The sequence below is a fragment of the Thamnophis elegans genome, chromosome 13, assembly GCF_009769535.1.
Source record: "Thamnophis elegans isolate rThaEle1 chromosome 13, rThaEle1.pri, whole genome shotgun sequence".
Classification (NCBI taxonomy): domain Eukaryota; kingdom Metazoa; phylum Chordata; class Lepidosauria; order Squamata; family Colubridae; genus Thamnophis; species Thamnophis elegans.
The window spans coordinates 9252375-9277980 of NC_045553.1; the positions used below are offsets into that span (position 1 = coordinate 9252375).

General features: G+C 44.7%; 1 protein-coding gene across 1 annotated transcript in view; it reads left to right on the top strand.

Moving 5' to 3' along the window:
- The window catches only part of LOC116516939 (septin-2), a 60230-nt gene that overhangs the window by 21647 nt on the left and 12977 nt on the right, over window positions 1-25606 (top strand). Inside the window, exons 6-11 of the mRNA XM_032229627.1 lie at window positions 777-911; window positions 2746-2863; window positions 12841-12942; window positions 14143-14288; window positions 15874-15957; window positions 20008-20065. Coding sequence (XP_032085518.1) covers window positions 777-911; window positions 2746-2863; window positions 12841-12942; window positions 14143-14288; window positions 15874-15957; window positions 20008-20065 — 643 coding nt within the window. The remainder of the gene's footprint in view (window positions 1-776; window positions 912-2745; window positions 2864-12840; window positions 12943-14142; window positions 14289-15873; window positions 15958-20007; window positions 20066-25606) is intronic.

Here is a 25606-nt window from a genome sequence, read left to right on the forward strand (position 1 = left end):
GAAAAATCTTTTCTTAGGAAACACCTAGAAGCCAAGAGGAACATATGTGCCAAATTTCAAATTTGTAGGCTTTACGGTTCTGGAGATTTTGTGATGAGTGAGCAGTATTTGGCTTTTATGTATATAGATTATCCCCCCTGTTAAATACAGATAAATATATTTTAAATAACTCCCCTCCCCTTCTAAAGCAGGCACACATTTCTACAACACAGTTTACCCATCCCACTTAGCCTGGCATCTATCTCACTATATGGAAACATAACTTCACCGGTAAAACCAAATTAAACTTCAAAACCCATTGTTCTGTCTGTGGTTGTATTTCACTCGCAGAAAGTCCACAGTGGTTTACCATAAGTCGCCACAATCGCCTTATGGGTCAGCTTTGAGAGGTAGTTCAGACTAGAACAGTGATGGCTAACCTTTTCGGCACTGTTGCAATGTGTGTGCGCCCCCTGCGCCCCCATGCCTGCGCATGCACCCTCTGCCCTTGTGTTCCACCCCGTGCATGCACATTGCACCTCCCCATATGCATTCACACCTCCCGCATGTGACCTCGTGCATGCACAGCAGAGACCCCAAAACTAGCCAGCCGGCCGGAGGCATGCGCGCATGCACAGTGGAGCTGAGATCGGGGGATGGCTTGTGTGCCTGCAGAGAGTACTGTGTGCCGCCTGTGGCATTTGGGGGCCATAGGTTCGGCATCACAGGACTAAAATCATGCCCAAAGTACTAGCATTGTAAAAATTGTTTCTTCCTTCTCTCTCTTCTTGGCCTAGTTTCAAAACCATCATCCATTATATCGACAACCAGTTTGAAAGGTACCTTCACGATGAGAGCGGCTTGAATAGGCGCCATATTGTAGACAATCGAGTGCATTGCTGCTTCTATTTCATTTCCCCTTTTGGACACGGGTAAGTATTAAGGTGTTTTGTTCATTTTTAACGTCCCAGGAGAAAAGTTTCACTCCTAAGCCTCACTGAATTGAAGCCTCACCATTGGATTTCTATCTTAACAAAATGAAACTCAGTGGTGAAAAGAGGAAGGTTCTACATTTAGGCAAGAAAAACTAAATGCACAGGTACAGTATAGGTGGTGCCTTGCTCAACAGTAGTAACTGTGAAAGGGATCTTGGAATCTAGTGGTAAGGCCACACTTGGAATACTGCATTCAGTTTTGGTCGCCAGGGTGTAGAAAAGATGTGGAGACTATAGAAAGAGTGCAGAGAAGAGCAATTAGGGGACTGGAGGCTAAAACATATGAGGGACGGTTGCAGGAGCTGGGTATGTCTAGTTTAATGAAAAGAAGGACTAGGGGAGACATGATAGCAGTCTTCCAATATCTCAGGGGTTGCCACAAAGAAGAGGGAGTCAAACTGTTCTCCAAAGCACCTGAGGGCAGAACAAGAAGCAATGGGTGGAAACTAATTAAGGAGAGAAGCAACTTAGAACTGAGGAGAAATTTCCTGACAGTTAGAACAATTAATCAGTGGAACAGAAGTTGCCTCCAGAAGTTGTGAATGCCCCAACACTGGAAGTCTTTAAGAAGAGGTTGGATAGCCATTTGTCTGAAACGGTATAGGGTTTCCTGCCTAGGCAGGGGGTTGGACTAGAAGATCTCCAAGGTCCCTTCCAACTCTGCTATTGAATTGTATTGAATAACTTTCTGCAAGGGGGCTTTAATCGTGGCGCAAGGTGGCGCAGTGGTTAGGGTGCAGTACTGCAGGCCACTTCAGCTGACTGTTATCTGCAGTTCAGCGGTTCTAATCTCACCGGCTCAAGGTTGACTCAGCCTTCCATCCTTCCGAAGTGGGTAAAATGAGGACCCAGATTGTTGTTGGGGGCAATATGCTGACTCTGTAAACTGCTTAGAGAGGGCTGAAAGCCCTATGAAGCGGTATATAAGTCTAACTGCTATTGCTATTGCTATCGTTGCTTTTTGTATTGTTAGCCAATTCAATTAAAATCATCTCTGGATATATATATTTTTTCCATCTTGGTTTCACCTCTGTTTCAGAAGGGTTTTATGCAGAAACTTCCCAGGGGTACGTCTTAAAATTGATGACCAGCAGGAAAACCTATCCCTTAATACTAAGCCATTTTATATAGGGTAACGGTAAAGGTTACCCTATATAAAATATACCCTGAGCTTGGTAGTTTTCTTGCAAAACATTTCATGACCCAACTAGGTAACATCATCAACGCTAGAGGGGAGTGGGGTTTACTCTCTGCAAGCAAGCTATTGTATATAAAGAAAGACCAGACCCCACACTCCCTTCCAGCACTGATGATGCTACCTCGTTGGGTCGTGAAACGCCTCAAGGAAACAACCAAGCTCAGAGGGTATCAGGGACCCCACAGTTCACCTGAGCTGCAAATATTCTATTGGTGAACATTTTGTTCAAATTATGTATTTGCTTCCTAGCTTTTCCTTTGAGAGTTTAATAAAGGGATGCTCAGAAGTGGGGACCCCACCCATTTTGCCCATAGAGAAAAACCCCTGCAAGGTAGGTCAGATTGAAAGCAAGAGGATGGATTCTTCCAAGTGAATTTCTATAGGTGAAGCGACGGGTCCTCCTGGCCCGAATATGATCTATTAGGCTTCCTAAATATATGTGTTCCCGGCAGTGTGGCATTGTGGACAATCCATCCATAGATCCTGGCTTGATGTTAAGTGAAAAATCATCCAGTGGATTTGTTGTTGCTGTTGTTGTTTAACTTTTTTTTAATATCTTTTTTTATTTTCCAGATTGAAACCTTTGGATGTGGAATTCATGAAGGCAATTCACGGGAAAGTGAATATTGTCCCTGTCATAGCGAAGGCAGACACTTTAACTTTGAAGGAAAGGGAACGACTGAAGAGAAGGGTAATGTATCCGTTTTTCTGGGGAATTCTGGGAGTTGAAGTCCATCCATCTTAAAGCATCCTGGCTGGGGAATTCTGGGAGTTGAAGTCCATCCATCTTAAAGCATCCTGGCTGGGGAATTCTGGGAGTTGAAGTCTACCCATCTTAAAGCATTCTGGCTGGGGAATTCTGGGAGTTGAAGTCCACCCATCTTAAAGCATCCTGGCTGGGGAATTCTGGGAGTGGAAGTCCATCCATCTTAAACCATTCTGGCTGGGGAATTCTGGGAGTTGAAGTCCATCCATCTTAAACCATTCTGGCTGAGGAATTCTGGGAGTTGAAGTCCATCCATCTTAAAGCATTCTGACTGGGGAATTCTGGGAGTTGAAGTCCACCCATCTTAAAGCATTCTGACTGGGGAATTCTGGGAGTTGAAGTCCACCCATCTTAAAGCATTCTGACTGGGGAATTCTGGGAGTTGACGTCCACCCATCTCAAAACACACTGGCTGAGGAATTCTGGGATTCGAAGTCTGCACAGTGTTGCTAAGGTTGATGAAAACCACTGAATTAAATCGTCTTCTTTACATTTAAAGAAATGGAGAGTTTTAAAACTTTCTTTAAGCATCTTGCCCTCCAGAAAACCACAGTTGATTAGTTGGTTTCACCTCCTTTCGCCTTGGCGTTACCAGCTTGTAAATCTTCGGCGCTTATTTTTGCATTAAATGTTCACGGATAGTTTTAACAAAAGGCCTGTCCCCATATAGAGCGGCAAAAGGGCAAATAAACATCGAGCCCATTGTTTAAATTTTGATCCATTTGAATCAGCCTTTAAAAAAAAACAAAATTCCCCTACAAACTGGCTTTATAAGGCAGAATGTTTCATGTTGATCCAAAGCTTTGAAATTTCTGCTACTGTATATTTTTCTTCCTGCAAACATCTCTTTAGTGCGAAATCTCTAATCAAAGCAGGGGATCAGAATTCGCCTTTCTTGGCACAGCTTCGAAGGTTTTTGGGTTGTTGGGGGTTGTTTTTTTAGATGTTTCTGCCATTTGGCAAACCATCCAAAGTAAAGATTAGGGCTTTTTTTTTTTCTACTTCTGGTTTTTTGAAAAGTATTTGAATAAGCAGAAACCTGAATGGTGGATTTTTCTGTTAAGGAAGTCAGAATTCCTGACTTCGTGGAAATTGAACCTTCTTCTTTGTCCTTTTTTCTTAAAAAATAAAATAAAAATTGCCCCAAACCAATAGTAGCAATAGCAATAGTTAGACTTATATACCGCTTCATAGGGCTTTCAGCCCTCTCTAAGTGGTTTACAGAGTCAGCATATTGCCCCCAACAACAATCTGGGTCCTCATTTTACCCACCTCGGAAGGATGGAAGGCTGAGTCAACCTTGAGCCTGGTGGGATTTGAACAGCCAAACTGCTGAACTGCAGTCAGCTGAAGTAGCCTGCAGTGCTGCATTTAACCACTGCGCCACCTCGGCTCTAGCATGAAGAGTTGTTAACCTAATGTTGCGAAGCTTCTATTCCAGTAACATTGCGCTGCTAACCAGGGCATACAAAACCTTTGCCAGACCAATTCTCGAATACAGCTCGTCTGCCTGCAATCCACACTGTATATCAGACATTAATACAGTCCAGAGGTATTTCACGAGAAGAGTCCTCCACTCCTCTGCTTGCAACAGAATCCCTTATGCCACAAGGCTCAAAATTTTGGGCTTGGACAACCTAGAAGTACGCCGCCTACAGTCTGACCTAAGCATAGTACACAAAATTGGCTACTACAATGTCCTACCTGTCAACAACTACTTCGGCTTCAACCTCAATAATACTCGGGCAAATAATCGAAACAAACTCAAGGTAAACCACTCTAAACTCGATTGCAGAAAATACAACTTTCAGCAACAGAGTGGTCAACGCCTGGAATGCACCACCCGACTCCATTGTTACATCCTTAAAGCCCCATAGCTTCAACTTTCAACTGTCAACCGTGGACCTCACCCCATTCCCAAGAGGTCTGTAAGGGGGCATCATAAGCACCCCAGCCTACCATCCCTGTCCTACTGTTCCCATCTATTTATACTCATTTCTTATGCACATACCGTGTTTTCCCAAAAATAAGACAGGGTTCTTATTTTCTTTTGACCCCTGAAATAAGCACTTGGCCTTATTTTTGGGCAGATCTTATTATTTTTGAGGTGCAGGAGGCGGCGAGCGTGGTCACCTCATGGCTACTGCTGTGTCGCAATATTTTCAGGGAGGGCTTGTTTTAGCGTATGCGCTCAAAAGCCTGATTAGGCTTATTATCCGGGGAGGTCTTATTTTCAGGGGAACGGGGAATGTATACCTGCTTATAGTCAAACTATTCTCCAAGGCACCTGAGGGTAGAACAAGAAGCAATGGGTGGAAACTAATCAAGGAGAGAAGCAACTGAGAACTGAGGAGAAATTTCCTGACAGTTAGAACAATTAATCAGTGGAACAGCTTGCCTCCAGAAGTTGTGGGTTCTCCAACACTGGAAGTTTTTAAGAAGGTGTTGGATAGCCATTTGTCTGAAATGGTGTAGGGTTTCCTGCCTAGGCAGGGGGTTGGACTAGAAGACCTCCAAGGTCCCTTCCAACTCTGCTATTGTATTGTATTGAATAACTTTCTGCAAGGGGGCTTTAATCGCTGCTTTTTGTATTGTTAGCCAATTCAATTAAAATCATCTCTGGATATATATATTTTTTCCATCTTGGTTTCACCTCCGTTTCAGAAGGGTTTTATGCAGAAACTTCCCAGGGGTACATCTTAAAATTGATGAACAGCAGGAAATCCTATCCCTTAATACTGGAAATTAAACTATTTTATATAGGGTAAAGGTAAAGGTTCCCTTGCACATACGTGCTAGCCTTTCCTGACTCTAGGGGGCGGTGCTCATCTCTGTTTCAAAGCTGAAGAGCCAGTGCTGTCCGAAGACATCTCCGTGGTCATGTGGCTGGTATGACTAAACGCTGAAAGCGCACAGAACACTGTTCCCTTCCCACCAAAGGTGGTCCCTATTTTTCTACTTGCATTTTTTAAATGCTTTCAAAGTGCTAGGTTGCCAGAAGCTGGGACAAGTCACAGGAGCTCTGAGGTTGGCAGTTCAGCAGTTTGAATCCCTAGTGCCGCGTAACGGAGTGAGCTCCTGTGACTTGTCCCAGCTTCTGCCAACCTAGCAGTTCGAGAGCACGTAAAAAATGCAAGTAGAAAAAAGAGGGACCACCTTTGGTGGGAAGGGAACAGCGTTCCGTGCGCCTTCGGCATTGTGTCATGCCGGCCACATGACCATGGAGACATCTGCGGACAGCGCTGGCTCTTTGGCTTTGAAACGGAAATGAGCACTGCCCCCTAGAGTCAGGAACAATTAGCACATATGTGTGAGGGGAACCTTTGCCTTTACCTTATATATGAGTTCTCCCTGATGGTTTGTAGTACTGCCTTGCAATCCCATTTAGGCTGTTTCAAATCTCATTTCAGCATGGGAGATAAGTGTTAAAGTTAGAAGTATTAACAACAACAACTCCTCCTCCTCTTACTCCTCCTCTTCTTTTTCAATCAAGATAGATAGATAGATAGATAGATAAATAAATTACTTACTCTCTTACTCCCTGGAAACAAATACAGTAGGGGGTAAGACCCCCTGCTATACCATCTTATTCCATCTTACTCTAAAGGACAGAGAGAAGTAGAACTATCCCTTTTTTAGCAACGTTAAAACTCCATCACCTGAACTGTGATTCTGCCACAAACTTTATACGCACTCTCCATCTTTAACATCTGCGCAATTTTTCCTTTTTCTTTTGTGTGGGATATGTATGTGGTATGTATGTGATGTATGTTTGATGTATGTTTGTACCCACTTATTATTTTATTGTCACTGTATTTTTGTAATTTTAATCTGACTTGTGGGGACTGTATGAGTGAGTGACTGTGTATGCATGAGGGGACTGGGAGAACAACCGGGTGCCTCCTCCACTGAGTGCCATTGCAGAAGTGGTAGGGGGCCCAGGCCTATCTCCCGTCCTAGAATGATTGAGATTGATAGCCTGCCGGAGAGAGTGGAAGCTTCAGGGGGGTCTACAATTACGGGAGTGGGCCGGAACATTACGGTCACGATGGGGAGGGGCAGGTACGGCGGGAACTTCAGGGTAGCCATTACCGGGGGAGGAGGGTTCGCTATGTCGCAGCGATCCCTCCTTCCGGCCCTGTTAGTTCCACTCCAAGGCCGCATTGTGAGAGTGGTTAGGGCCCTGGTCTCAGGCTGTTGTTGCTAAATGCCAGCTCTGTGGTTCACAAGGCTCCCCTCGTCCGGGACCTAATATTAGATGAGGGGGCAGACCTGGCATGTATTACTGAAACCTGGCTGGGCCCGGAGGGAGGAGTCCCCCTCACTGAAATGTGCCCAGAAGGATTTCAGGTGCCTCATCAGCCATGACCCCAGGGAAGGGGTGGGGGAGTGGCTATCATCATCCGAGGGTCATTAGTCCCTCGTAGGATCCCTGCTCCGGAGCTTGTCGGGTGTGAGTCCTTATTGGTGAAGTTGGACCTTGAGGGTCAAGTGGGCTTGTTGCTAATGTAACTTCTTCCCAACAGCGTTACAACAGCCCTCCCCTCGCTCCTTGAGTCAGTAGCTGAGCTGGCGGTAGAGTTCCCTAGGCTTATGGTCCTGGGGGACTTCAACCTGCCTTCGCTCGGTGGACACTCTGATGGGGCGCAGGAGTTCATGGCTTCCATAACGGCCATGGACTTGACCCAAGTAATCCAGGGTCCGACTAACTCAGCGGGGCACACACTCAACCTCGTATTCCTCTCGGAGCAGTGGAGACGTGATCTAGATTTGAGGGGCATTAAGATCTTGTCCTTGTCATGGTCTGATCACTTCCTACTGAGGCTTGACTTTCGGAGACCAATCTCCCACTGTAGGGAGGAGGAACCAATTAGGTGGTTCCGCCCCAGGCGCCTGATGGACCCTATGGGATTTCAGACGGCGCTTGGAGAAATACCTGACACTCTAGTCCACAATCCGGTAGAGTTCTTAGTCGCTGCTTGGAATACAGCGGCGGCAGGGGCTCTAAACCGGATTGCGCCTTTACGGCCTCTCCGAGGTAGTGGATCCAGGAGAGCTCCTTGGTTTACTGAGGAACTCCGGGAGATAAGCGCCAAAAGAGAAGCCTAGAGCGCCGCTTGAGGGCCAGTAACTCCGAGTCAGACCGAGCACTGATGAGAGCCTTTATCAGGACCTATCTCGTGGCAATACGGGTGGCGAAATCTGCGCATTTTACCGCTCTTATTGCATCCGCTGAATCGCGCCCAGCCGCCTTGTTTAGAATAGCCCGCTCCCTCTTGAAAGGGAGGGATGCGGACAACCCTTTACAAGGTAGGGCTGAGGAATTTGTTCAGTTTCTAACGGATAAAGTCGCTCGGATTTGGACAGATCTGGACTCCAATTGCACAGTACCAGCCGAGGTACCGAGGGAAGGTCTTGAGCGAATTTTATGGAGCGAGTTTCAACTTGTGTTTCTGATGAAGTGGACAAGGCCATGGGAGCGGTGAGTGCCTCCACTTGTATACTGGACCCGTGCCCCTCCAGGCTGGTCTCGACCAGCAGGGAGGTGACACGTGACTGGATCCAGACGATAGTTAACACCTCTCTCCGGGAGGGGTCCTTCCCGCACCTCCTAAAGCAGTGGTCCCCAACCTTTTTATCGCCGCGGACCAGTCAGCCTTTGATAATTTTACCGTGGCCCGCTGAGCGCGCGCAGGGGTGGGGAGGTGTTGTTCGCGACGACACATTGATTGTTCAGTATGGCTAGCGTAGATAGCGTAGCACAAACTGCGCCTACGCAAGGCTACGCTACTAGCGCTGTCTACGCTAGCCCTACGTAGCTGCGCAGGCGCTCTTAGGTTTTTTTCAGGAATCGGCCAGCGCTGAAGCGCTGAAAAGGAATGAGAAGGGCGGCGCTGGACACAGGGGGGCGGTGGGCCGCTGGTGACGTCAGAGTGCCACCAGCGGTCCAGTAACACCCCTTGTGCCAGTTAGCCCTAATTTGCATACAGAAAGAAACTATGGCCCCCGGCCGCTGCAGCGATCATGGCCCCCGGCCACTGCGCGGCCCGGTGCCAGGCACTCCACGGCCCGGCACCGGTCCGCGGACCGGGGGTTGGGGATCACTGTCCTAAAGGATGCGGTGGTGAGACCCCTCCTGAAGAAACCTTCTCTGGATCCAGCCATCTTGAGTAACTATCGTCCAGTCACCAAGCTCCCCTTTGTTGGGAAGGTTGTTGAGAAAGTGGTGGCCTTTCAACTCCGACGGTCCTTGGATGAAACCGATTATCTGGATCCCTTTCAGTCCGGTTTCAGGCCTGGTTACAGCATGGAAACTGCTTTGGTCTCGCTGATCGCTGATCTCTGGTGAGCCAGGGATAGGGGTCACTCCTCTATCCTTGTGCTTCTTGACCTCTCAGCGGCCTTCGATACCATCGACCATGGTATTCTTCTGCAACGGTTACGGGAGGTGGGAGTGGGAGGCACCATTCTTCGGTGGTTCTCCTCCTACCTCTCAGACAGGTCGCAGTCGGTGTTGGTCGGAGGGCAGAGATCGACCCCTAGGCCCCTCAATTATGGGGTGCCGCAGGGTTCGGTCCTGTCCCCCCTCCTATTCAACATCTACATGAAGCCGCTGGGTGAGATCATACGCCGGCACGGGATTAAATATCATCAATATGCGGATGATACACAGTTGTATCTGTCCGCCCCGTGCCAACTCAGTGAAACGGTAGAAGTGATGTGCCAGTGCCTGGAGGCTGTCAGGGTCTGGATGGGAACGAACAAGTTGGTGCTCAATCCCGACAAGACCGAGTGGCTATTGATGCTCCCTCCCAAAGATGGTCCAGCTATTCCATCTCTCAGCCTGGGGAGTGAAATTATACGCCCCTCAGAGAGGGCCTGCAATTTGGGAGTCGTCCTGGATCCGCAGCTGACTTTAGAACATCATCTGTCGGCTGTGACCAGGGGGACCTTTGCCCAGGTTCGCCTGGTGCACCAATTGCGGCCCTACCTGGACCGGGAGCCCTTTGGATAGTCACTCACGCCCTTGTCACCTCAAGACTGGATTACTGTAACACGCTCTTCATGGGGCTGCCCTTGAAGAGTGTTCGAAGACTTCAGCTTGTCCAGAACGCAGCCGCGCGGGCGATTGTGGTGCACCTCGGTACACCCACGTTACACCTATCCTCTGCGAGCTGCACTGGCTGCCCATTGGTCTCCAGACACGCTTCAAGGTGCTAGTCGTTACTTTTAAAGCCCTACATGGTATCGGACCTGGGTACTTGAGAGACCGCCTCCTGCCAGTCACCTCCCAAAGACCTATTAGATCCCACAGACTAGGCCTCCGAATTCCATCTGCCGGCCAATGTCGGCTGGCGACTCCTCAGGGGAGGGCCTTCTCTGTGGCTGCTCCGGCCCTCTGGAACGATCTCCCTGTGGAGATCCGGACCCTTACTACCCTTCTGGCCTTCCGCAAAGCAGATCCTTCTCTGTGGCTGTTCCGGCAGGCCTGGGGCTGTTGAACTATCCAGCCCCATTTGAGGTTACGGCTGTTGTAGAATTTTAAATTGTTGTTTTTTATTTTGTTTTTGTATCCCCTCCCTTTTTATTGTTAGCCGCCCTGAGTCTCTCGGGAATAGGGCGGCATACAAACTTAATAAAATGAAATGAAATGAAATGAAAGACACCTTTAATACCCCTCGGGGGTGTGTGTTCTGTTAAGATACAGCCTGTTGTGCCTTAAAATGGCTTCTACCATACTGCTGTAAAATGACTTCTACTGAACAGCGCAGTGGAGTCGCCATGGTAATGGCTTCACAATATTCCACAAGGGGGCTCCCTCTGGTAAGGGGGAAAATCCAACATTAAAAATTACGTTTGGTCCAGACATTTTCCCCCTATAAATAAATACCTGAGCAATGTCAGGTTATCAACTAGTCTCCTAAATAAGAATAATTTAATTATGGGGGTATTGGTGCTCTCTGAGTTTGGTAGTTTTCTTGCAAAACATTTCATCACCCAACTAGGTAACATCATCAACGCTAGAGGGGTGTGGGGTTTACTCTCTGCAAGCAAGCTATTGTATATAAAGAAAGACCAGACCCCACACTCCCTTCCAGCACTGATGATGCTACCTTGTTGGGTCGTGAAACACCTCAAGGAAACAACCAAGCTCAGAGGGCATCAGGGACCCCACAGTTCACCTGAACTGAGGAGGAATTTCCTGACAGTTAGAACAATTAATCAGTGGAACGACTTGCCTCCAGAAGTTGTGAATGCTCCAACACTGGAAGATTTTAAGAAGATGTTGGATAGCCATTTGTCTGAAGCGGTATAGAGTTTCCTGCCTAGGCAGAGGGTTGGACTAGAAGACCTCCAAGGTCCCTTCCAACTCTGCTATTGTATTGTATTGTACTTCTATGTTTATATGCTATATTCATACTTATAGTTTTCTCACACATGCTTCACAAACCAAAATACATAAAAATAAAATAAATACATCCTCTCAAGTGGGAATCAATGCGTGCCCTATTCACAAGCCATCCAGTGCCGTTTTTTTGAGGAAGTTCAAAAAAGAAAAGACTGTGTGAAGGGAAACTTTACATTTTGACTTCTTTTTCTTCTTCTTTTTTTTCCCCCTGGGAAGCCTAATCTTTAAGACGCACGAAGCCCCCAGGGACCCATAAACTGAGGTCTGAAGAAACAAAATGCAGTTTTATTGTTGGGGGGGGGGGGTATGAAATGCAGTTTGTTTTCCTTGCTATTCTTCCTTTCTTTTTTTCCTTTCAGGAAAGCACTTGGCTGAACAGCTGTGGTATATTATTCAGCCACCCTTGCTGGCTTTCCCGCCATTGTTTCGGGTTTTACACTTTATCGCCAAGATCTCTGTCCAGAGAAACTGGCCTTTCTTATTCCCCATCATTGACCAACAGCAGACTAGCCAATCTTGGCCAGTCCCCGCATGTTAGGCTGTTCCTGGGAGGGTTATTCTCTCTGGCAACCTATAATTAAAACGACTGTGTGCTAATTCTTTAAGCCCCGCCTTTGGAAAATAGTCTGCCAGATTTGCAAAATGTTGCGTCCGTTTGTGTTTGGATGGATTAGTCCTGGATGTTCTCTTCGGTTGATCATCATCATCATCATCATCATCATCATCATCACAATTGTATCACAGCGGCCAGTTGTTTCACCGGATTTGGCATTGATTACTAGTCGGGCCCCACCCAGGGGCCTAGGACGTCGTAATGTATTTTCGTAATATGTGTGCAGATCCAAGCAGTGCGGCTTTTTGCATTTGACTGATGGTGATTTTGTCAATTTTTTACTGTTTTAAATGTAAATTCCAGTGCTTTTGGAATAGCACCAAGTGTGCCGATTACCACTGGAATTATTATTATTATTGTGTGGAGAGTTATATTTTCCTCTAAGAAATAGAATAATGGGTATGTTGAAATGGGTATATTGTGGCCTGCCGGCAGCCAACATAACAGATTCAAGACAGTGAGGAAGTTGGGGAGGAACCTGGGCCAGTCCTGGAGTTTGGGAAAGGTTCTGGGGAGGGCTATGTGTTGGAGGCAGAGAGGGGGCCAGGGCCGTCTGACAGTTATCAGCTGCCTTCGGAGTCGGACTTCATTGAGGCAGAAGTACAGTGGGAGCCTGTTCCCAGTGTGCGCATGCGCAGAGCTGCCAGACGAAGGGAACAGCTAAAGAACAGGGGGCGACTTGGGAGTAAGGCCACAGGTGGATGTTGAATGGCCCCTCCCAGAGGAAATGAAAAAGGGGCGAAAGGGGAGTGGAGTTTGCAGGAGAACAATTAATTCATTAGTTCAAATCTATCTTTCTTTCTTTCTTTCTTTCTTTCTTTCTTTCTTTCTTTCTTTCTTTCTTTCTTTCTTTCTTTCTTTCTTTCTTTACTTTGGCAGGTGTTAGATGAAATTGCTGAGCATGGCATCCGGATTTACCAGCTGCCCGATGCCGACTCTGACGAGGATGAAGAGTTCAAAGAACAAACGAGGATCCTGAAGGTGAGCCAACGCAATCGTATCATTACCAACAGCCCTAGACTTCCGGCCATTCGTTTAAACCCCCGTTCGAAGTTGGAACGCTGCTGCGCAAAAGCGAGGAGGACCAGTCGTGAAGTCCCAAAGGTGCTTTTTCACAAGGCTTTCTTGTTTTTTCTTCGAAGACCTTAAGAACCAGAAAGTCCAGTTGTCTCTTGGGGAAAAAAAAAGCACCTTTGGGACAACGATGACCTGGATGACTGAGAATCTCCATAGACACCAGTTGTAAGTTTCCCCCCCCTTTCCCCCCCCCCTCTCCAGTGCCATGGTAACTTAGAAAGGGAGTGGTCTGGTGGCTTAGAGGTGGAGCTCCCGCCTCTAAACCACCAGGCTGAGAGTTCGATCCCAGTTAGAGGCAGATATTTCTATCTCTCTGGGCACAATGAGGAAATATCTGCCGAAAAAAACCTCTGCATTGGCAACAGGAAGGGCATTAGGCCATCAAAACACTCAGCTCCATTCAGCTGCCCAGACTCCACCCTGCAAGGGATTACAGGGCTGTTGAAAGAAAGAAGATGATGGTAACTTAGAAAAATTGCTAAATGAATGAATCTTTCAGTGTTAGGCCCTTGGATTCTTTCTAGAATCTGCATCTTAAGAAATTAGTTCCCGGATGCTTTTCGCCAAAAGGATGCATTTCTGAAGGGGGAGCAATTTTTTTGCTGTTTGTGGAGTCAAATCATGGGTTTTTGGAAAGATAAGTTGTGGTTTTTCACATGTGTGACCAGGGCCTCTAAATCTGACAGCTTTCAGGCTATATATTTATGTATTTATTATTTACTAGCTGATAACCCGGCATAGCCTGGTTATGTATTTATCCCAACCCTGTATTAGAGGGAGCCCCCTTGTGGAGTACTCTGAAGCCGTTACCATGGCAACTCCACTGTGCTGTGCAGTAGAATCCATTTTAAGGCAGAACAGGCTGCATCTTAACAGAACTCGGATCCAAAATGCACACTATTCACTGTCAAAAGTATTGTTCCCTGCATGCGCCCCGTCCGAAGAGCAGCTGGCCGGCAGGAGGTGCACACATGTGCAATGGAGAGGGCTCTGCATGCCACCTATGGCATGCCATAGGCTTGCCATCACAGGGATAAATGATGGTCTCTCAGCTTTCCGACATGTGGGGTGACATGGAATTCTTCCTCCTCTTGACTCCTCCAGGCCAGTGTTCCTTTTGCTGTGATCGGGTCCAACCAGCTGATCGAAGTGAAGGGGAAAAAGATTCGAGGCCGCCTCTACCCCTGGGGGGTGGTGGAAGTGGAGAACCCTGAACACAACGACTTCCTCAAGTTACGCACGATGCTGGTGTAAGTCCCATACCTTCTTTGGCCTCTCTTTGTAGGGAAGCCCTGTGCATTATGTCAGCTAGCAAAAAAACTCATGGATATCACTGAGATAGATAGATAGATAGATAGATAGATAGATAGATAGATAGATAGATAGATAGATAGATAGATAGATAGATAGATAGAGAGAGATGTATAAATAGGGATGGATGGAGGTATAGATATGGACAGACGGACGGACAGACAGGGATGACAGATAAGATAGATAAAATACATAAGACATGAGATCCTAGATGGATGGACGGGTGGATGATAGAGATGGATGATAAGCTATAGATAGATAGATAGATAGATAGATAGATAGATAGATAATAGATAGATAGATAGATAGATAGATAGATAGATAGATAGATAGATGATAGATAGATAGATAGATAGATAGATAGATAGATAGATAGATAGATAGATACGGTAGGTAGGTAGGTAGGTAGGTAGGTAGGTAGGTAGGTTAGGTAGGTAAGTAGGTAGGTAGGTAGGTAGGTATGATTGATATAGAGATAGGTAGGTAGGTAGGTAGGTAGGTAGGTAGAGATAGATAGATAGATAGATAGATGATAGATAGATAGATAGATAGATAGATAGATAGATAGATAGATATAGATAGAAAGAAATATACAGTAAGTAGGTAGGTCGGTAGATAGGTAGGTAGATATGATATAGATAGATAGATAGATGATAGATAAATAGATGATAGATAGATAGATAGATAGATAGATAGATAGATAGATAGATAGATAGATAGATAGATAGATAGATAGAAAAAGGAAAGAAAGAAAGAAAGAAAGAAAAAGAAAGAAAGAAAGAAAAAGAAAAAGAAAGAAAAAAAGAAAGAAATATACAATAGGTAGCTAGGCAGATATGAATGAGATAGATAGATAGATAGATAGATAGATAGATAGATAGATAGATAGATAGATAGATAGATAGATAGATACATACAGTAGACAGGTAGGTAGATATGAGATAGAAAGAAATATAAAGTAGATAGGTAGGTAGGTAGATATGATAGAGATAGATAGATGATAGATAGATAGATAGATAGATAGATAGATAGATAGATGATAGATAGATAGATAGATAGATAGATAGATAGATAGACAGACAGACAGACAGACAGACAGACAGACAGATATGGGTAAATATGGATAAATATGATGGGTAGGTAGGTAGATATAAATAGACGTATAGATATGGATGATAGATATAAATGGATAGAAAGAAAAAAAATAAAAAGAAAGAAATGTATCGACTGATAGATATGGATGGATAGATATGGATAGATGGATAGAGACAGAGAGAGAGACAGAGAGAGAGTGAGCAATTCCTGATTGTTTAGTCTTAATTCCACTTTGCATCTTTGGAAAGAATAAATTCCAGTCCAAGGGTTCCCTCTACTGGACAATTTTCATGCTACATTTGAAGATTTTGTCTCGTTTGTTGCTAACAGCTGTCCGGGCTGCAGAAGGTTTTTAAATAAGCCATATGGAAGACATACCATTGGCTTCATGTCCATTCTGATCAACCTCTATTGTGTTTCTTCTTTCAGGACACACATGCAAGACCTCCAAGAAGTAACCCAGGATTTGCATTACGAAAATTTCCGGTCAGAGAGATTAAAAAGGACTGGCAAGTAAGTTCTTTCTTCGTGTCTCGTTGCTTTCCTTCGTTGGCTGCAGCTATGAATCTCCCTTTAAAACCTTTCCTAACTTAAGGTTAAGGTAAAACTTCCCCTCGCACATATGTGCTAGTCATTCCTGACTCTAGGGGGCGATGCTCATCTCTGTTTCAAAGCCGAAGAGCCAGCGCTGTCCGAAGACGTCTCCGTGGTCATGTGGCCGGCATGATTCAACACCAAAGGCGCACGGAACACTGTTCCCTTCCCACCAAAGGTGGTTCCTATCTTTCTACTTGCATTTGTTACCTGCTTTCGAACTACTAGGTTGGCAGAAGCTGGGACAAGTAGTGGGAGCTCACTCCGTTATGCGGTGCTAGGGATTCGAACTGCCAACCTTTTTGATTGACAAGCTCAGCGTCTTAGCCACTGAGCCACCGCATCCCTTTCTAAAAGCAAACTGCAAAAAAAGAGCCTCAAATTTCCTTTTAAATGACCCCCCTGGGAGGGTTGATTACCAGAAACTAGCTATAGATTCAAATAGCAGAATGCCCTAATGATTACGACCCTAGGCTTGTCGACCAGACCCTGATCGTCAGAACAAGCCGGTTCGGCTCTCAGCTGATTGTCGGAGCTACTGGTTCGTCTGAACCGGCTGAATCCCACCCCTATTTTGAACAGTCACTCAATGAATGGTTGTTAAGTCAAGCACTACCTGTCATTAAATAAATCGTGGCATGACAAAACCGCGAAGCCCTTATCCATGGAGACATAAGCGCGTCGCTAAAGCCGCGATGTCATCACCACACGTCATCACCGCCGCAACAACAGCGCGGCAACAGAAGGGCGCTTTAAAACAGCGCCGCGGCAGAAAGCTGATTTCAATTAAGGTAAGGGTTAGGATTAGGTTTAGGGTTTTGTTTTAGGGTTAGGTTTAGGTTTAGGGTTAGGTTTAGGGTTAGATTTAGGTTTAGGGTTAGGTTTAGGGTTAGATTTAGGTTTAGGGTTAGGTTTAGGGTACTGAGTGCTTGGGAATGTGCGGATTTGCCCTCCGCGATTATGTCATCGCGGTAGGGTCGCGTTTTTCCTTAGCGCTTCGAACGGCGCGAATTAGTCTTCGCGCTTATGTCTCCGCGGATAAGGGCTTCGCGGATTTGTGGTGGAACCAAATAAATGGGAAGGCAATAGTATTCCATTGCCTGTCGGCGTATAATCGTCCTGACCCTCTGACCATGGAAGGGTTTAAGGGAGGGGGGGGTGTGTCAAACTGGATTTTTTCGAGGGCTGGATCAACATTGTAGTTCTCCACAGGCCGGCCTGATGTGGGTGGGTTGGGGAGGGAGATTGTACGGATACATCCTGCAACACTTTGCTGGCCAAAACGGGGCATGGGCGAAGCGCGTGAGGCCCCCTGCACCCCATTTTCAGCCTGGATGACCTCCTGCAGCACTTTGCCAGCCAAAATGGGGCACGGGGGGGTCGTGCGTGGGCTCCCCCCATACCGCATTTTGGCTGGCAGAGTGCTGCAGTAGGTCATCCAGGCTGAAAATGGTGTGTGTGGGGGAGGCTCATGCACCTCTCCCCCCCTCCCCCCCGGCGCCCCATTTTGGCTTCCAGTGGCACCGCGAGCTGGTGGTCCCATGTTATTTCCAGGCCGCGGGGCCAGACTTAAGCATCCCGCAGGTCAGATCCGGCCCCTGAGCCTTGAGTTTGACCTTCCTGGTCTAAGGCTAAGGAACGGAGATGAGCACTGCCCCCTAGAGGCAGAAATGACTGGACAGGTGAAGCCCTTTACCTTTTAAAACACCTTTTTCTCTCTAGATTCAGCAAAAATAAGGATTGTGATGGCAGATCCTCCCCAGAGGTTAAGATTCTAGCTAAGAAGGATGTGTGAAATGCCATTTAGGAGGAGATTTGTCTTATGTGCGAGAACAAACACCACGACTTAGAAATTCAGAAAGCTGTCATAGAGCAGGCTATTTCCAGAAGTGTAGATGCTTCAGCTTTTGACAGCCCAAACACCAACGAATCTCCTGACCCCCTTTAAAAACTGACAAATGTATCCTTGCATAACCCTTTTTTGTGTGTTTGTGTGTGCAACTTTTGCAACTTCAGGACGTGTCTTCAGGATGCCACCAGTCTTTAAAATCAGTCTGTTTATCCCTCTAATTCTCTCTCTTCCTCTCGTATGTTTAATTTTAACCATCTTGCTTTACAAAGAATTCTGGGGGGAAAAAATTGTATACTTAAAGGCTGTTTTCTAATTTGAATTTAGCCGACCAAGAGCTTGAGGTGGAAGGTTGCTCTTTGAAATTTTGTTTCGTTTCGTTTTGCATTGCACCTTACTAGTAACCGGTTCACCCACAAAACCGTGCTCGACTAAACCACGTCGCTGACGTCATCAACTGGGCAACAACAGCACGGAGACAAAAGCATGCTGTAAACCCTAAACCTAAAATTAACCCCTAAACCTAAACCTAATCCCCCTAAACCTAACCCTTAACCTAATCCTAAACCTAACCCTTAACCTAACCCTAAACCTAACCCTAACCCTAACCCTAACCCTTAACCTAATCCTAACCCTAACCCTAAAGCTAACCCTAAGACTAACCCTTACCTTAAGTTGAATCGGCTTGCTTTCAAAGCACTATTTAAAGCACCCTTCTTTCTCCGCGCTGGCTGTTGTCGCCCTGTTAATGACATCAGCGACGCGGTTTAATCAGGTGCGGTTTAGTCGAGCGCGGTTTTGACGGGTCACGCTAGTAACCAACCTGTTCCTTTGCTTTCTCTTTTGATACATGTAGAGCATGTACAGAAAAACATTATTAATTCAAGGAGTGAGCATGTAGGTGTGTGTATAGTTCTTGCCTTTGTGCATTAAAAGATAAACAAAAAAGAAAGAGTAAAATAGAGAATAGAGTAGAGTAGAATAGAATAGAATAGGAGGAGAAGGAGAAGCAAAAGGATTAATAGAATAGAATAAGATTAGATTAGCATTGGATAGGATAATAGAATAGGATAATAGAATAGAAAGAAGGAGAAGGCGAAGCAAAAGGATTAAGGAACAGGATAGAATAACATTAGAATAGGATAGGATAGGATAATAGAATAGAAAGGAGAAGGAGAAGCAAAATGATTAAGGAACAGAATAAAATAAGATTAGATAGGATAAGATAGGATAATAGAATAGGATAAAATAGGATAGGATAATAGAATAGAAAGAAGGAGAAGGAGAAGCAAAAGGATTAAGGAACAGAATACAATAAAATTAGAATAGGATAGGATAGGATAGGATAATAGAATAGGATAATAGAATAGAAAGGAGAAGGAGAAGCAAAATGATTAAGGAACAGAATAAAATAAGATTAGGATAGGATAAGTTAGGATAATAGAATAGGATAAAATAGGATAGGATAATAGAATAGAAAGGAGAAGGAGAAGCAAAATGATTAAGGAACAGAATAAAATAAGATTAGGATAGGATAAGATAGGATAATAGAATAGGATAAAATAGGATAGGATAATAGAATAGAAAGAAGGAGAAGGAGAAGCAAAAGGATTAAGGAACAGAATAGAATAAAATTAGAATAGATTAGATTAGGATAGGATAGGATAATAGAATAAAAGGAGAAGGAGAAGCAAAAGGATTAAGGAATAGAATAAGATTAGAATAGATTAGATTAGGATAGGATAATAGGATAGAATAGAATAGGATAGTATAATAGAATAGAATAACTTTATTGTCAATGAATGTACACTAATCGGCAATTATTAAAATGAAATTTCGTTGCATTCAGCTCTCAAAGCATCTCCATCTCCAATATACACTACCATAAACATGACTAAATAAATAAATACAAAATTATGCGTATACATATATGACACAGAGAAACAACCCAGTCTACTTCGGGTGTACACACGTACATGGTGAGAAAAACGGATCTTGCATTTTCAGTAGTTCTCTTTGTCTGAATTTGGCTTTCCCTGCCAGGTTTCACAGGGGGGAAAAAGTCCACAATCCAAATAACTGTCAACTTGGTCCAACCGAATCCATTTTATATTTCACAGGCCTGCAGAGGAAGAAGTCCTGGACAAAGACAGGATCCTTCAGCAGAAGGAGGCTGAGGTAAGGACCTAAAAGCCAGGCTGGGGGATATCGGTTGAGTTCAAATTTAGTTACTGTTAACCAGCAACGATCGTCTTTTGGAAGGATAAACATGTTCTGACCTAGGCTTCCCAAGAGCATGAACCCGACTCCTTGTCCCGGTGAAACCTCTTTTATTTAGTTTAAAGGGAATTCCTCTCCAGCAAAGTCCCGCCCAACAGTCTTTCAAGAGATTTCACAACTACAGACCTTTCTCAGGCTTGGAGAGCTGCCAGGCCGATATCTTCCAAACGCCACGCTGTAGCAGCAATTCCTTGGCACGAAGTCAGGAACAGATCTTCACCCGAATGAATTGAACTAATGGCCTCCTGCAAACTCCACTCCCCTTTCGCTCCTCTTTTATTTCCTCTGGGAGGGGCCATTCAGCGTCCACCTGTGGCTTTATTCCCAAGTCGACCCTTGTTCCTTAGCTGTTCCCTTCTCCTGGCAGCTCTGTGCATGCATACATCGGGAACAGGCTCCAGCTGTTCTTCTGCCCCACTGATCTCTGATTCTGAAGGCAGATGATAACTGTCAGATGGCTCTGGCCCCCTCTCTGCTTCCGACACAGAGCCCTCATCAGAGCCTTCCCCAGACTCCAGGACTGGCCCAAGTTCCTCCCCAACCTTCTCACTGTCCGAATCTGCCGCCAGCTCTGCTGGCCGCTGGCAGGCCACAACAGCACATTTAATCATGGTTAAAGAGCCAAGCAAAAGGAACAGTAAAGAGGCATCAGATGCCCTCCAAACCTGGTGATCGAACTTATTATACACCGTATTTTTATTTAGTTAGTTATTGGGAATTTTATATAAGAATTGCAGAGTTCTTCAAGGCTTTAAGAGTTCTCTTTTATAAATCCGGTAGGGGGAAAAAAAGATTACCCAGATCTCTTTCTTGGTTTCTCATTTGTAAATTCCCTTTTACATTTGGGAAACTGAGCCAGTTGCTTTTGCAGAGATCCAGTGAAACATCCTTTTCTAAGTCATTCTCCTGGCCTGTCTGATGTAAGTCCATTTTCAGTACCATCTCTTATCTTGTCAAATAACATTCATTTGAATGTTTAAGTTTAAGTTTAAGTTTTATTTTATTTATATGCCCCCCTATTCCCTAAAAGGGACTCAGGGCGGCGAACAACTTAAACGGGAAGGGGAAACATACAAGTACAAAATAAACATTTAAAATGACCAACAACCACATCTGTCGAGAGGGGAAGGGAGCTCATCAACCCCAAGCCTGCCGACACAGCCAGGTTTTAACGGCTTTTTGGAAAGCAGGGAGAGAGGTGAGGGTCCGAATCTCCGTGTGGAGTTCGTTCCAAAGGACCGGAGCTGCAACAGAGAAGGCCCTCCCCCGGGTCGTAGCCAGATGGCATTGGCTGGATGTTAAGCTATCCATAGAAGCAGACTTCACCACTGAAATTGTTGATATGGTGGCTACTCTCTTCTGATTCCATTCTTCAAAAACTTCCTTCGGTATTTTTTAGTGTCATAACCATCTTGCAAGCCAGTTTATCCTTCCTCTTACCTAAGAAGCTGCCTGTTCTCTAAAGCAGTGTTTATAATGCTCAAGTAAGATGGAAAAGCAGGACTAAAAAAGACACAGGAAATGGGTTTGCATTCCTTGGACTTTGTTGGGAGTGCAAACATCAATTTCCCTTTTAGTGTTTTACATTCTGAGCAGTAATAGCGCTTGAAATTCTGTTTACAAATCTGGAAAGTTTATATAACCTTCTGAACATCTCTCTCCCTTTCTCTCTCTCCCCTCTGTCTGTCTGTCTGTCTGTCTTTCTGTCCTCTCTCTGTGTGTCTCTCTCCTCTCTATCTTTCTCTCTCCCTCTCTCATTCTCTCCCTCCCCACCTGTCTCCCCCTCTCCCCTCTTTCTGTGTCTCTCTCTTATCTCTGTCTCTCTCTCTTCCTCCCTCTCTTTCCCCCACCTGTCTCTCTCTCTTCCTTCTGTCTGTCTGTCTTTCTGTCCTCTCTCTGTGTGTCTCTCTCCTCTATCTTTCTCTCTCCCTCTCTCTTTCTCTCCCTCCCCACCTGTCTCCCCCTCTCCCCTCTTTCTGTGTCTCTCTCTGTCTCTCTCTCCTGTCTCTCTCTCTCCCCCCTCTCTTTCCCCCACCTGTCTCTCTCTCCCCCCTCTCTCTCTCTCTGTCTGTCTTTCTGTCCTCTCTCTGTGTGTCTCTCTCCTCTCTGTCTTTCTCTCTCTCTTTCTCTCCCTCCCTCCCTGTCTCTCCTTCTCCCCTCTTTTTGTGTCTCTCTCTCTGTCTGTCTGTCTCTCCTCTCTCTCTCTCTCCCTCCCTCTCTTTCCCCTACCTGTCTCTGTCTCTCTCCCCTCTCTCTCTCTGTCTGTCTTTCTGTCCTCTCTCTGTGTGTCTCTCTCCTCTCTGTCTTTCTCTCTCTCTTTCTCTCCCTCCCTCCCTGTCTCTCCTTCTCCCCTCTTTTTGTGTCTCTCTGTCTGTCTGTCTCTCCTCTCTCTGTCTCTCTCTCTCCCTCCCTCTCTTTCCCCTACCTGTCTCTCTCTCCCCCCCTCTCTCTGTCTGTCTGTCTTTCTGTCCTCTCTCTGTGTGTCTCTCTCCTCTCTGTCTTTCTCTCTTTCTCTCCCTCCCTCCCTGTCTCTCCTTCTCCCCTCTTTTTGTGTCTCTCTCTCTGTCTGTCTGTCTGTCTCTCCTCTCTCTCTCTCTCCCTCCCTCTCTTTCCCCTACCTGTCTCTGTCTCTCTCCCCTCTCTCTGTCTGTCTGTCTTTCTGTCCTCTCTCTGTGTGTCTCTCTCCTCTCTGTCTTTCTCTCTCTCTTTCTCTCCCTCCCTCCCTGTCTCTCCTTCTCCCCTCTTTTTGTGTCTCTCTGTCTGTCTGTCTGTCTCTCCTCTCTCTGTCTCTCTCTCTCCCTCCCTCTCTTTCCCCTACCTGTCTCTCTCTCTCCCCTCTCTCTGTCTGTCTGTCTTTCTGTCCTCTCTCTGTGTGTCTCTCTCCTCTCTGTCTTTCTCTCTCCTTCTCTCTTTCTCTCCCTCCCCACCTGTCTCTCCCTCTCCCCTCTTTCTGTGTCTCTCTCTGTCTCTCTCTCTCCTCTCTCTGTCTCTCTATCCCTCTCTCTCTTTCCCCCACCTGTCTCTCTCTCTGTCTCCCTCTCCCCCCCCCATGTGTGTGTGTGTGTGTGTGAGAGAGAGAGAGACAGACAGACAGACAGACCTTGGAGGAGTGCCAGACTCACCAGGATCAAGATATCCTGCTCAATAGTTATTCTGGGTTTTATCAAAGAATAAAAATCCTTGACTTTTGAGAACAATTAATCTTTTCCATGCTTTGTTCCAGCTGCCAAACTGGTCTGTTTCTTACTGGTATTCATTTAGTGTTGTGTCTCCTGGACTTTTGCTTCCCGAATTGCCTTTAAATATCTATATCTCTTCTTCCAAATATAAAGCTAGCTACTTTTTTCCAAAAACAAAACGAGTCTTGAAACAGGAAAGTCCTTCCGAAACAGAAACAAAAAAAAAGCATGTTTTGAGTCTCTCAGGTCTCAAAAGTCCACCGTTTTTTAAATCTGATCTCCCACATGTAAAAAGATGCCTTCTCCTCCTTCAATTCAGCATCCTCCGATAGCTTTCTCTGTTCATTTCAAATATTCCGGTCAGAACATTCACTGTTGCTCGAAAGAAACACAGGGCGGAAAAGTAATTGGCACTTGAGCACTTAGCTTAGGTCGATATTGGCTGCCGTTAGCCCTCAACTTACGACTAACAAATTGAGCCCCCAAATTTCTGTTGCTGAGCGAGCCACTTATTAAGTGAGTTTTGCCCCATTTGATGGCTTTTCATGCCACCGTTGCTAAGTGAATCACTGCAGCGGTTCAGTTAGCAACACGGTTGTTAAGTGAATCTGGCTTGTCTGTTGATTTTGCTTGTTGCGGAAGGGGATCCCATGAGCCTGGGAACAGTGCACCCGTGATAAATATGAACTGCTTGCCAAGCGCCTGAATTATGCAAGAGTTCTAAAGCCACAACAGAGCAGGATGTTGTACAAATTGGGTGGCTGCTTAAATCCCTGGGCCTCTTAAATATGTAGAAAATGCAGGAATTTGGAGAAGATAGTGATGATGATGATAATGAAGGAAGTGAAGTAGGAACAAGAATAGAGATGTTTAATCTGTGCTGAAATTACTGTTTATGCTTAGATATGGGCCAATAAAGAATTATATTCTATTCTTTTTACATTCTATTGTATCCTATCCTGCCCTATCCTATTCTATGCTATTGTTTTTCTATTCCTTTTTATATTCTATTCTATTCTTTCTATATTCTGTTCTATTCTATTCTTTTTACATGATATCCTATCCTACCCTATTCTTTTTCTATTCTATTCTTTTTACATTCTATTCTATCCTATCCTTTTTATATTCTATTCTATTCTATTCTTTCTGTATTCTATTCTATCCTACCCTATTCTTTTTCTATTCTATTCTATTCTTTTTACATTCTATTCTATTCTTTTTCTATTCTATTCTATTCTTTTTACATTCTATTCTATTTCTATTCTATTCTATTCTTTTTACGTTCTATTCTATCCTATCCTATCCTATCCTTTATTTTTGTATTCTTTTTATATTCCATTCTATTCTTTCTATATTCTATTCTATTTTAATCTTTTTACGTTCTATCCTATCCTATCCTATCCTACCCTACCCTATTCTTTTTCTATTCTATTCTATTCTTTTTCTATTCTATTCTATTCTTTCTATATTCTATTCTATTCTATTCTTTTTACATCCTATCCTATCCTACCCTATTCTTTTTATATTCTATTCTATTCTTTTTACATTCTATTCATTCTATTCTATTCTATTCTATCCTATTCTTTTTATATTCTATTCTATTCTATTCTTTCTATATTCTATTCTATTCTTTTTACATTCTATTGTATCCTATCCCTATTGTTTTTATATTCTATTCTTTTTATATTCTATTCTATTCTTTTTACATCCTATCCTATCCTATCACGTTCTGTTCTGTTCTATTCTATTTTATTTTATTCTATACTATTCTTTTTCTATTCTATTCTATACTTTTTACATCCTATCCTATCCTACATTCTATTCTATCCTACCCTACCCTACCCTATCCTATTCTTTTACAGTCTATTCTGTTCTATTCTATGCTTGTTCTATTCTATTCTATTCTTTTTACATTCTATCCTATTCTATTCATATAGCAATAGCCCTTAGACTTATGTACCGCTTCACAGTGCTTCACTCTCTTATGGAGTCAGCACATTGACCCCAACAATTTGGGCCCTCATTTTACCGACCTCAGAATGATGTCTCGCTAGTCTGATGAAAAGAAGGACTAGGGGTGACATGATAGCAATCTTCCAATATCTCAGGGGCTGCCACAAAGAAGAGGGATTCAAATTATTCTCCAAAACACCCAAGGGCAGGACAAGAAGCAATGGGTGGAAACTAATCAAGGAGAGAAGCAACTTAGAACTAAGGAGGAATTTCAAGACAGTGAGAACAATTAACCAGTGGGACAAAC